Below are 13,413 nucleotides of genomic sequence, written 5' to 3' on the forward strand. Positions count from 1 at the left end.
TTGATTATTGTATCATAAAAATGATTAAATGTCTGTTCGCTTTGCACTACAATACATTTTTCACTTAAATATAAGCATTATACTAAATATTATTTAGTATGTTTTTGTTGAAAACTGTTTTTTGCCACTTACATAGTTTATTATATACTGTAGTGTTATATAGAACACTATGTAATACACTATGTAAGTGGCAAAAAACAGTTTTCAACAAAAACATAGTAAATAACATTTGTAATATGCTTCCATCAAATCCTCCTTCGCAGATGACCTCAAATCTGACCTAATTTTAAGGCTAGAGAACAACACCTCTACAGTAACTTGGATTGGAGGCAAAGCCGTAACCACATGGGCAACATCTCTAACTAACAATTTCCGGGAATAAAGGAATTGCCTCATGCACAGTCAGTTTTGATGAATGGTTGAATTTTTCTATTTCTTTGAGCGCAAGTGAAAAATGTTACTGAAATCTGGTCAATCTGCTGCTATAGGACACAGAGTGAAATCTTTTTCCTTGCGGCAACAATTTGCTGCTCCATGTTATCCAAATACTTATCAAAGTTAAACTCCTTATCTGATGAGGATGAAGATATGGCAGTAGTAGCACTGTCAGGCCCCAAGTCCTCTTCCGCCTGGCTGTCCTGTAGCCGCTCATCCTAACTGCTACCTCACTCAAAGCTTCTTTTCCTGTAGTAAGCTGTTGATCATCAACCAGTATACGATGACTTGGGTCCACATAAACAGCTGCCAGAGGAATTTTATTTTCCAATAGCTGTGTCTCTCTCCGTTTCATTGAAGCAGAAATCCCATCTGTGATTAAACCTCCTCTTTGGGACAGGCAAAATAGCAAGTTCTTTCACTCCCTTATGAAAATGCCAGGAGTTAAATCCTCAGCTTGTAATTTTTTAGTCACGGTAAATGGGTGATTAAGCAATTCCTTCAATTCAGCCACCTGTGTCCATTGACCTTCATTTAATGTTACTTGAGGGTTCGCCATATCTATAAGAAGTGATTTTAGTTCAAGCAATCGCTCAGTCATTAAATAAGTGCTGCCTCACCGAGTGGCTTGATCAACAATTGCCCCTTTCCCAGCACGTCTCTTCAAGATGGAATCAATTTTAGGGGTTCTGGCGGCAATAACCAATTTCCTCACTTTTCCAATCAGATTTCCAGCATGTCCGCCCAGTTTCACACATCCGGCTTTTCGCCGTTTTGGCGGATGCGGTGCACACCAGTACAGTAAGATACAGTACAGTGGCAGCACCGCAACTTCCGGGTCACATGACAGCATGTGATCGGCGTTTGACGCGCTGCCACTGTACTGTATACACTTTACTGGAGTGCGCCGCATCCGCCAAACCGGCAAAAAGCCAGATGTGTGAAATCGGGGTCCCTCTTGCAGACTATCTTATTGCCAGCTGCAGCGTGTGCACAACACAGCGTATGTAATGAATATGAAAGTTTTTTGAAGCAGCTTCAACAAGATCATCTAATCCTAAAGTATCATTTTGCTGTTCATCTGTTGTAATATCTGTTTGTTCCTCAGTTACATGAACAGCACTGTGGCCTTCCATCTCAAAGATACTGAATCCTAAATTTTCTTCTAGATGTTGTTCATTACTCTCCTTCCTCAGTTTAATTGTACTTATGTTTGAAGCATTGTCCGTTACAATGGCAAGAACCTGTTCTTTTTTGAGTTTGTAATCTTGCAGAACTTTTTCCACTAAGGCCTGGAGAAACTGGCTGTTGTGATGAGCTTTACTATCTTTTACTGCCAGTGTCTTACTAACAATTTCTTTCTTGTTACAAACATATCGAACATTGATGGCAAAATAATTCAGTAAAATGCAGTGACTCCGGCATCCCAGCAAAGGCAATGGGTTTCAAGATAGGACATTCAGACACATCGCTTTGTGAGGATCCTCTCAAAGAATGAGCATGGCAGATTGTGGCGTTTTTCTAATCTGCTTTTGCTCTTGAAAGCATTATTTATGAGCTCAAAAACCTTTCAGGTGATGCGTTTTTTTTAAAAAGCTGATCTGCTTTTGCAGCTGACAAACGTATCCTCAAAAAACGCTGTGTGTGAATGTAGCCTTAGATCAGGAATAGAACAGCCATTTATAGGACACTTCATACGTTTCCCAAATTCCTATGAAAAATATTCAGCACACTGCATTACACTGCTGTCCCCAATTTATTATATATTTTAGGCGTCGAGAGTCGGTGCATTTTATTCCGTCTTCGACTCCACCAAAATGAGCTCCGACTCCACAGCCCTGCCCATATATGCAGGTGAATAGGATTTTTTCGTATGACAGGGTTCCTTTTAAAATGCCTTAATGCCCTATATCTTACCCTTGCTTTGTGTTGCCTCCTCCCATAATGTTTTTACCCAGGGTGAGGATGCACTGTGTCCATTTGTTCTTATGGAAAGTGACTGACTTTCCACCAGATCGCAGTGAATGGAGTCATTGAACCTGCACTATTGAGACATGCTTTCCAGAGGCTTCCGTACATCAGGAGATAGAATACTCCTGGGATTTGTTTGCGGGAGGAATTAAGGAATTATGTATGTCTGTGCAGGATCCGACAGTATAGATCAGACTGTCTGCGAGCTGAGAACACAGTGTAACCTCCAGGGTGAGGATAAATGCTCAGAATGAATTTACATATTCTGATGATAAAGTATGATTGCTTTTATGTATAGAAAAGATTGGAGTGGAACATGCATTTCCTATGGGAAACCCCTTTATTGAAATTGTATTCTCTGCTGAGTTGGACTGGAGTTTGTTCACCTCTTCTTCCTCTTTCTGTAGAACACCAGAGCAATGCCCAAGTGTAGTGTCCCTGCTGTCTGAGAGCTACAATCCTCATGTGCGTTATGGAGCGGCAATGGCACTTGGGATCTGCTGTTCTGGCACTGGAAATAAGGTTAGAGAATATGCCTCCTTATGTTCTCCTTGGCCGGTCTTGTATGTGGTATGACCTAAAGTCCATGTATCTATTACAGGAAGCCATTAACCTCCTTGAACCGATGACTAACGACCCTGTGAATTATGTGCGTCAGGGTGCGCTCATCTCCTCTGCACTGATCATGATCCAGCAGACTGAAGTAACTTGTCCAAAAGTAAGTGAGGGTTTTCTGACCCCATATTGTGTGATTCTTCTATATGCGTATACATTTTTACGATTACCTTTCACCATGCTGCCAGTCATCGTTTTTACACAATTAAAACACAACACATTATTCCTTCTCAAGTTCAAAGCTCTATGTAACCGAGGAAGAAACTCTGAGAAGATTCAGATGTAGGTGGGTGCTGTAAAATACAAAGTCTGATTTGTGGTTTATTGATATAAACCTCCTTCCACTAACTTATTCAGTATCACTCCATGAGCTTGCACATAGAGATATGTCCTCACTGAATAGGAAAAACTACTGGTTTACTGAGCTTTGAGGGAGCTGTTGTCCACAGGATAGGTGATAACTTGTAGATCGGCATTGGTATAATCCCCACGGATCTCGATACATTTCTGAAATGCCAATTCTCCAGTCTGAAAGGCATTGCATGGAGTGGTGGCTCACTTTCATGATGGGGCATTTTGGATTCCCCCTCTCAAGAACAGCAGGGCTCCAAGTGGTCACATCCTGATCTGTAATCTAAGGTAGAGAAATATACTTTACTCCGCTAAATCAATAGCGTGTGGTGCTCGAGTAAAGGTCCAGTGTGTAAAATGATGTGAAAACAAACTTGGCACTCAAAGGGACAGTGAATAAACCATTATTAATGGCACTCAAAAATAAAATCTTTTGACGTTTCGGTCCTTAATTGTGGACCTTCATCAGAAAATAAGCTGATTGTTGGGTTGTTTGAAGTATCAGTGATGTCAGCACAGTGGTAAAGCGACGGCTGTCACATGGAAATAGCGGCCATCTCCTTACCACTGTGCTGACATCACTGATACTTCAGACCACCCAACAATCGGCTCATTTTCTGATGAAGGTCCACAATTAAGCACCGAAACATCAAAAGATTTAATTTTTGATTGCCATTAAAATCGTTAATTCATTGTCCCTCTGAGTGCAGAGTCTACTTTCACATCAGTCTGCAGTTTACACACTCAAGAAGAAAATGCTGTCAGTCACTCTTCATGGGTAAGGTAAACAGGGCTCGCAGGATTTCTGGCAGCTTTTTCCATGAAAATAATAAAAACATTCAAAAACTGTCAGAAGTCCAGCATTTTATACTGCCCACAGAATCGACAAGTCGAAAGTTTTAAGAAAAACTTCTGCCCGGAAGATGAAAAATGCAAGCGGATTCCCCCATATCCTAGGACCCAGTCATTATATAATATATGTATATTATATATATGTATTATATGTATATATATATATATGTGTGTGTGTGTGTGTGTGTGTGTGTGTGTATATATATATATATATATATATATATATATATATATATATATATATATATATATATATATATATATATATATATATATATATATATATATATATATATATATAATAATATATAAAATTTTAATAGATCATGAAATCGACCTCTTTTTTTTTTTTTTAAGCACTCGCACCGGGATAAACTACTTTCCAAGTGATGAGGAAGATTTCGTATATAAGTGTATAGCGCGTGTGATTCCAAACTGAAAGTCTGTAAGACTCTGTCCTCCTTCAATAAGTTCTTTATTGTTGATTCATGCATAAGACAACATTAAAATTATCAAAGCAACTGACGCGTTTCGGAATAAGATCCCAGGATGCCATTAATGCAGGTGTGGTGAGCTGCCCTGCATGTTGGATATAGCGCGTGTTATGACACCCTCAATGAGGGAGAGACAGCCCTAGTAAAGTATCCAAATGAATTTAGTGGGTCTCAATGATCCGTATCAGGTGAAGTAGATGGTCTATATCGTTCAGACCCCAGCAGCACAGGCACTGAACCCTCTTATTTTCCACCTTAGTAAACATTACATCAGTCTTCCCGTGTAAGCCTGAGCTGGTGTATGTACGCCTACCTTCCCATGCTCGGTCTTGTACACAGATTGTCTCCCCACTTTGGTATGCAGCTCTCTCCGGAGCGTTCCATCTGGGAGAACTCTGTTTATTTTAATTCGGTGCAGTCTATGAAGGAGATAATACAGTCTGTGTCCACAGTTGGATCAGGGTAAAACCTTTACTGTGACTCAAGCCTCCCGTTTCCAGACTCTTCCTGGAAACCCCTTAATCTTCAAATGCATGGGGAACAACTAGTATAACTTCTAAAGGTTCCTGGTTTGGCTTTTCAGACGCAGCCAAAAGCCCTTTATACAGGTAACAATAATAGCGAATGCCACTCTTTCATGGTTTTCTTGCTCGGAGCGTGTGAGGAAAATCCTGGGATATGAAGAGGAATTATGATTTCCAGTCATAATCACTCTCATCACTCCATGGCAGTGCCCCTCCCTTCTTGTTCTCAATGTCCAACATCTGGGAAGGTGTCACATCCTAGCAACACATCCCATGGCCATCTCCTGTGATATGGAGATTAGATGACCTGGGAACAGTGGAGACAGGATGCCTCCCTGTCGTGACTCTGTAACAAGAGTTTGTATCTCATTATAAGGCTATGGAAGTATCCAGACAGAACGACTCCAGTAAAAAACGGTTCATATCTCGCAAGCCATATTTCCGATAAAAAATGGCAACCATAAAAATGGTGTTTCCACATGCGGAGGATGCTGGCACACCTTTTTTTTATGGGAGTGGGAGCTTGGGAAGTACCCCAGGCGTGATATCAGCCAATGGGGAACTAGTAGACAAGTCATGAGTCCTCTCGTTCTGTAGCTAAATTCATAACTGTCACAATGAGAGCGTTGGCGTCCGCCTACGACGCTCCCAGGCAAAGTTATGGCCCATATCCCCTGTTGTGGATATTGTCCATAACTCCAGCCAGGGGTGGAGCAGTGCTCCCTCTGAGGTCACTAAGGTAGGAGGGGACCTGGATTTGCCCAGGTTGATAACCCCAATTCGACCATTTTCCAGTGTTCTTTTGCTCGGTGGTCTGGTCAGGGAAGACCTGTGAGGGAGATCCTGGAAACCTGGTCCACGGCGCCCCCCTGTGGCCAGACGCACAAGGTAACTGCTGGAACTGTGTATGCCTGTTTGTAAACCATGCTTTGATTGTAACTGTACTCTGACCTATGTCTATTCTGTAGATCTCCTATTGTATATATTGTAGTTTCTAGTGTGGCTTCGGCCGATTAAAATATATAATTAATCTTGGGTTGTTCTGTTATCTCGATCTTGAATCCCACGTCTGTGTGTTCGGCTAATAGTTACCGTAAATCGGTTGGTGGCAGCGAGTTGTGCCAAGGATTATTGTGGGGAGGCCAGTGAGATTCGGGGAGATTTTATATATTCCGCCCGCGGAGGTCGGGGGAATATATACCCTACTCTCACCGGGGACCCTTCAATAATCGGCATAAGTAGTATAGCGGCCTCCTTGCTTATTGTCGGGCAATTCCATAATTGGCCTGACTATAAGAGGGGCGCTAGAGAGCGCGTCACGTGCTCTGTCTGTCGGTCGGGAGGTATAAAGGAGGGTTGACCCCCACTTGTTACCCCCCGATTGTGACGTACTGGTAGCCAGCGCGGGGGATTTCTGAGTGACCCCCCCGGTGGTTCGTGACATATTGGTGGCAGCGGTGGGATCGAGATAATAGTGTGTGTGAGTGTGAGACCCATACTCCCAGACACTAAAGACTGCCTGCAGCAGCTGTGGCTGCTGGGGTCTTCAGACTAGCTCAACAGTAGAGTGTCAGAGTGCAGATACTGTAAGGTGTGTGGGTGCATCAGGTGGCAGTTCTGTGTCAGTGACCAAAGTCTGCAAGAATGGCTGAGAGCACCAGGAGCAAAGCCAAAGGAATGGCCGATGCTCAGGCCAGAGACGATGAGGAGGTTGTCCACGAGCCCTCCAAGAGCCCGACGCCAGAGAACAGCTCTGAAGAGGACATCGCACAACCTGGCACTGCTGGACAAAATGAGGAGGAGCTCGCCCAACGGTCCTCAACGAGCCAGATGCCAGTCCTCCGCTCTGAAATGGACAGTGAATCACCTGGCTCTGCAGCGTGCCGCAGATCACCACTTGCCAATCCCTCCGGCCTGAGAGGTGCAGAGGCCCTCATTCAAGCTGCCTTGGCCAGGCTTATGGCTGGAGACCGGGATACCTACGAGATACTCATGGCCGAGCGTGAGCGACAGGCAGCGCGTGACGCTGAGGCTGCGGAGCGGCAAGCAGCGCGTGAGGTTGCGGAGCGGCAAGCAGCGCGTGAGGTTGCGGAGCGGCAAGCAGCGCGTGAGGCTGCGGAGCGGCAGGCAGCACGTGAAGAGCGACAGCAACAGGCAGAGCGTGACCACCAGCTGCAGCTAGCTCAGCTCCAGCCCTCATCAGCCACCCGTGACCTTCAAGACACCAAACTTCCAAAGGTCCGTGTTGAGGACTTCCCAGTGCTGGAGAAGGATGGAGACTTGGACTCTTTCCTGACTGCTTTTGAACGGACTTGCTTGCAGCACCATCTGGACAAGGACCAGTGGGCCAAATACCTGACCCCCCGTTTAAGGGGTAAGGCCCTGGAAATCCTTGGGGACTTGCCTACTGAGGCAGATCAGGGCTACGACACCATCAAGCGGGCCCTGATCCAACAGTACAACCTCACTCCGGAGTCCTACCGCAAGAAGTTCCGGACCCTGCAGAAGGGACCAAAGGACTCCTGGGCTGACCACCGGCGGGCCCTTGCCCGAGCTGCCGACCACTGGACCCAAGGCCTGCAGCTTTCCACCGGACCAGAGATCCTGGACTTGGTCATCACGGAGCAACTCTTGTGGAACTGCCCTGAGGATCTCTGCCAGTTCATCCGAGACCAGAAGCCAAAGGGGTCCACGGCTACAGCTGCCCTGGCCGATGACTACACCAACAACCGGGCCCCTGAGGCCAGGAGAGCAGCCACCAGCAGCACCTGGAGAGGGGGTAAGATGAATTCTGCGACTGCCCCACCTGCCCCTAGACCGCAGGGGGTGTCCCCCTCAATTCCCCTCTCCAGGCCCGTGGCAGAACCAAGACGGTGCCACCAGTGCAACCAACCTGGACACTTCAAGGCCATGTGCCCTCAGCGTCCCAAGGCCCCGGCTCCGTCCCCGTCCCAAGGGCCGCCCAAGGTGTATTGTGTGGGTGAGGGTGGTGGTAGGTCCCTGGACAGCTTCCAACCTGTCACCGTCGGCCGGTCTGTGACCATAGGACTGCGAGACAGCGCCTCAGAGGTGACTCTGGTGAGGCCTGAGATGGTGTCCCCCCAAGACTTGGTACCTGGAAAAACCCTCGCTGTCTCCGGGATTGAAGGCATTGACCCGGCGCTGCCTGTTGCTGGCATTTATTTGGACTGGGGCGCAGGGCGAGGGGTGAGGGAGGTGGGGGTAACTGATCGGATCCCCGCAAACGTGCTACTTGGGACAGATTTGGGGCAGATAACCTCCCAGTTTGGGCCCCAACCAAGGGCTGAACCTTCAGCCAGTACTGACATGCCTCCGGACAATGTTAATGTGTTATCTATGAATGATGTAAGGGAGGAGGGAGTGAACTCTGATATTTCTGCTTGCATAGACACCATAGACACACACACAGCTGCAGCTGTGACAGGGGAGGGGGTCAGAGAAAGGTGTGACAATGCCTCTACAAGTAATCAGCCTGTGAGCTGGGATCTGTTGCCCTCTGCAGGGATAAGCAGAGAGCAGGGTGCTGCAGGGGGAGGACCAGTGTGTGGGGTGGGGGCTACCACAGCAAATGTGGGGTCCCCAGAGATTTCACAGCGGGGTTCTGTTGCTGCAGGGGGGGAACAGGCAGGTGAGATTGGGGCCGGTCCCGGAGCGGAAGTGCTCCCAGGTAAGATCTCGGTGCAGGGTTCCCCCACAACCGGGGTGTCAGGGAGCCAGGTAGGTCTGCCTGAATCAGCGACTTGGTCAGGAACGGAGGAGGAGCAGGCACGACCCACGGTCGCAGCGGCTGTGGCCGCTGTCACCCGCAGTGGGAGTGCTGGAACCCAAGGGGCCTCCCGGAGGTCCGATGGCTCTTCCCCTTCTGACCAAGTGGCAGCCGAGTCAGGCGGAGGCCAGGACACAGGTCCCGGGGTACTGACCGAAGATGTGACAGTCTCGTCGATTCTGGCCACATCTAGTCACGGGTTTCAGGCAGCGTTAGAAGCGGACGACAGCCTGAAAGCTCTAAAGGAGCAGGCGGCACAGCCTCCCTCGGACTCGGACCCGGAGCGAGTGGTCTGGGACCAAGGACGGCTGTACCGGGTCACGGTCCAGCAGGGTTCACCGGAGGCGTGGCCCAGGGACCGACAGTTGGTGGTACCCTATCCGTTCCGGACGGAGTTGTTGCGGATCGCACATGAGATTCCGATGGCCGGACACCTAGGGATCGCTAAGACCAAGGCCAGGTTAAACCAGCATTTCTACTGGCCAAAAATGGGGGCCGATGTGGCTGCCTACTGCCGTTCGTGTGACACCTGTCAGAGAGTGGGGAAGGCGGGGCCACACCCCAAAGCCCCACTGGTATCTCTGCCCATCATCGATGAGCCTTTCAGGAGGGTGGCTGTGGATCTGGTCGGCCCGCTGGCCATCCCCAGTAGCTCCGGGAAACTCTTCATACTGACGGTAGTGGACTATGCCACCCGGTACCCAGAAGCAGTGGCCTTGTCGTCCATTCGGGCTGACAAGGTGGCCACCGCATTGCTGGAGATTTTCTCCTGAGTGGGTTTTCCCCAGGAAATGCTCACTGACCGGGGGACCCAATTCATGTCCCAGCTGATGGAGGCCCTCTGTAAGCAAGTCCAGGTGCGACATCTGGTGGCCAGCCCGTACCATCCACAGACTAATGGCCTGTGCGAGCGGTTCAATGGCACCTTAAAGCAGATGCTTAAGATGTTGGTCGACTCCCACGGGCGTGACTGGGAGCGTTATCTCCCACACCTGTTATTTGCTTACCGGGAGGTTCCACAGGCCTCAACAGGATTCTCACCGTTTGAGCTCCTGTACGGGCGACGTGTGCGGGGCCCCCTGGCTCTGGTGAAAGAGGCTTGGGAAGGGGATTTGGCCACCCCTGGAGTGTCGGTTATAGAGTATGTCATGCGCTTCCGGGACTAAATGCAGGCCTTGACGCAACTGGTACACGACAATATGGCTCAAGCCCAGGCCGATCAGAAGCGTTGGTACGATCAGAACGCTTGTGAGAGGACCTACCAAGTGGGTCAAAAGGTGTGGGTACTGGTCCCCGTACCACAGGACAAGCTTCAGGCAGCCTGGGAAGGCCCATACCTCGTGTACCAGCAGCTCAACCCTGTGACGTACCTGGTCACCCTGGACCCTGCCCGTGGAAGGCGGAAGCCCTTCCATGTGAACATGATGAAGGCACATCATGAGCGGGAGGCGTGTGCTCTCCCCGTGTGCAACCTGCCCGAGGAGGGAGAAGCGGAAACCCTCTTGGATATGCTAGCCCAGGTTAGGGCAGGCGGATCCATTGAGGATGTGGAGGTTGGCCACCAGCTCTTGGAGGACCAACGGTCCCAGCTGTGGGCCACCCTACACCCCTTCCGGGGGTTGTTTACCAACCAGCCCGGAAAGACTGACTTGGGTGTCCATCACGTGGACACTGGGGATCATCCCCCGATCCGGCGTTCAGCATATCGGGTCTCCCTGGAGGTGCAGCAACACATGCGCCAGGAGATTGACGAGATGCTGAAGCTGGGGGTGATCCAGGCATCCAACAGCGCTTGGGCCTCGCCTGTAGTCCTCGTCCCTAAGAAGGACCGAACCACTCGGTTCTGCGTGGACTACAGGGGGCTCAATGCTGTCACGGTCGCCGATGCGTACACAATGCCACGCATCGATGACCTGCTCGATCAGTTGGCCGGGGCTCAGTACCTGACCACCATGGATCTGAGCCGGGGATATTGGCAGATCCCCCTGACTCGCAAGGCCAGGGAACGCTCTGCCTTTATTACCCCATTTGGACTGTACGAATCCACGGTGATGCCATTCGGGATGAGGAATGCCCCTGCCACTTTCCAGCGGATGGTCAACACCCTGCTCACGGGACTTGAAGGGTACGCGGCCGCGTACCTGGATGACATTGCCGTCTTCAGTCCCACCTGGGAGGACCACCTAGAGCATCTAGCACAGGTGCTCAGGCGGATCCACCAGGCAGGTTTGACCATCAAGCCGGGAAAGTGTCAGCTGGCCATGAGCGAGGTCCAGTACCTCGGTCACCGGGTAGGCGGGAGAACACTGAAGCCCGAGCCTGAGAAAGTGGAGGCCATCGCATCCTGGCCCACCCCCAGGACCAAGAAGCAGGTGATGTCCTTCTTGGGGACCGCTGGGTACTATAGGAGGTTTGTTCCATGCTATAGTAGCCTGGCAAAGCCCTTGACGGACCTCACCAAGAAGAAGCTGCCCTCTGCAGTCGATTGGACAATGGACTGCGAGACAGCCTTCCGGGCCCTAAAGGACGCCCTGTCCAGCCCGCCCGTGCTACAGGCAGCCGACTTCACGCGGCCGTTTGTAGTACAGACCGACGCCAGTGACTTCGGCCTCGGTGCGGTGCTCAGCCAGGTGGACTCTGCGAGCCAAGAGCACCCAGTCTTGTACCTGAGCAGGAAGCTGTTACCGAGGGAGGTGGCCTATTCCACGATGGAAAAGGAATGCCTGGCCATAGTGTGGGCCCTGCAGCGTCTGCAACCCTATCTATACGGGCGCCACTTCATCGTGGAGACGGACCACAATCCCCTCAGCTGGTTGCACACCGTCTCTGGGACGAATGGATGGTTGTTGCGATGGAGCCTTGCGCTCCAGCAATACAACTTCACCATTCGCCACAAAAGGGGCCGGGACCACAGTAACGCGGACGGGCTGTCCCGACAAGGAGAGGTCGCGGACGGGCGCACGGGGGAACACCGGAGTGTGCTGCCCCCTAGCGCCCTCAAAAGGGGGGAGGTGTTAGGAAAATCCTGGGATATGAAGAGGAATTATGATTTCCAGTCATAATCGCTCTCATCACTCCATGGCAGTGCCCCTCCCTTCTTGTTCTCAATGTCCAACATCTGGGAAGGTGTCACATCCTAGCAACACATCCCATGGCCATCTCCTGTGATATGGAGATTAGATGACCTGGGAACAGTGGAGACAGGATGCCTCCCTGCCGTGACCCTGTAACAAGAGTTTGTATCTCATTATAAGGCTATGGAAGTATCCAGACAGAACGACTCCAGTAAAAAATGGTTCATATCTCGCAAGCCATATTTCCGATAAAAATGGCAACCATAAAAATGGTGTTTCTGCATGCGGAGGATGCTGGCACACCTTTTTTATGGGAGTGGGAGCTTGGGAAGTACCCCAGGCGTGATATCAGCCAATGGGGAACTAGTAGACAAGTCATGAGTCCTCTCGTTCTGTAGCTAAATTCATAACTGTCACAATGAGAGCGTTGGCGTCCGCCTACGACGCTCCCAGGCAAAGTTATGGCCCATATCCCCTGTTGTGGATATTGTCCATAACTCCAGCCAGGGGTGGAGCAGTGCTCCCTCTGAGGTCACTAAGGTAGGAGGGGACCTGGATTTGCCCAGGTTGATAACCCCAATTCGACCATTTTCCAGTGTTCTTTTGCTCGGGGGTCTGGTCAGGGAAGACCTGTGAGGGAGATCCTGGAAACCTGGTCCACGGCGCCCCCCTGTGGCCAGACGCACAAGGTAACTGCTGGAACTGTGTATGCCTGTTTGTAAACCATGCTTTGATTGTAACTGTACTCTGACCTATGTCTATTCTGTAGATCTCCTATTGTATATATTGTAGTTTCTAGTGTGGCTTCGGCCGATTAAAATATATAATTAATCTTGGGTTGTTCTGTTATCTCGATCTTGAATCCCACGTCTGTGTGTTCGGCTAATAGTTACCGTAAATCGGTTGGTGGCAGCGAGTTGTGCCAAGAATTATTGTGGGGAGGCCAGTGAGATTCGGGGAGATTTTATATATTCCGCCCGCGGAGGTCGGGGGAATATATACCCTACTCTCACCGGGGACCCTTCAATAATCGGCATAAGTAGTATAGCGGCCTCCTTGCTTATTGTCGGGCAATTCCATAATTGGCCTGACTATAAGAGGGGCGCTAGAGAGCGCGTCACGTGCTCTGTCTGTCGGTCGGGAGGTATAAAGGAGGGTTGACCCCCACTTGTTACCCCCCGATTGTGACGTACTGGTAGCCAGCGCGGGGGATTTCTGAGTGACCCCCCCGGTGGTTCGTGACAGAGCGTAAATCTGAGTCTCCAGGGTTCTCGGGGTTATCCCAGAAGACTTTACACCACACTTTAACT

General features: G+C 49.8%; 1 protein-coding gene across 1 annotated transcript in view; it reads left to right on the top strand.

Annotated features, from left to right (window-relative positions):
• PSMD1 (proteasome 26S subunit, non-ATPase 1) overlaps nucleotides 1-13,413 on the top strand; it is a 201,458-nt gene that overhangs the window by 167,427 nt on the left and 20,618 nt on the right. The window contains exons 17-18 of the mRNA XM_075340393.1: nucleotides 2,814-2,928; nucleotides 3,008-3,124. Of these exons, the coding sequence (XP_075196508.1) occupies nucleotides 2,814-2,928; nucleotides 3,008-3,124 (232 nt within the window). The remainder of the gene's footprint in view (nucleotides 1-2,813; nucleotides 2,929-3,007; nucleotides 3,125-13,413) is intronic.

This window comes from Anomaloglossus baeobatrachus, chromosome 3 (genome assembly GCF_048569485.1).
Source record: "Anomaloglossus baeobatrachus isolate aAnoBae1 chromosome 3, aAnoBae1.hap1, whole genome shotgun sequence".
In the NCBI taxonomy this organism is placed as follows: Eukaryota; Metazoa; Chordata; class Amphibia; order Anura; family Aromobatidae; genus Anomaloglossus; species Anomaloglossus baeobatrachus.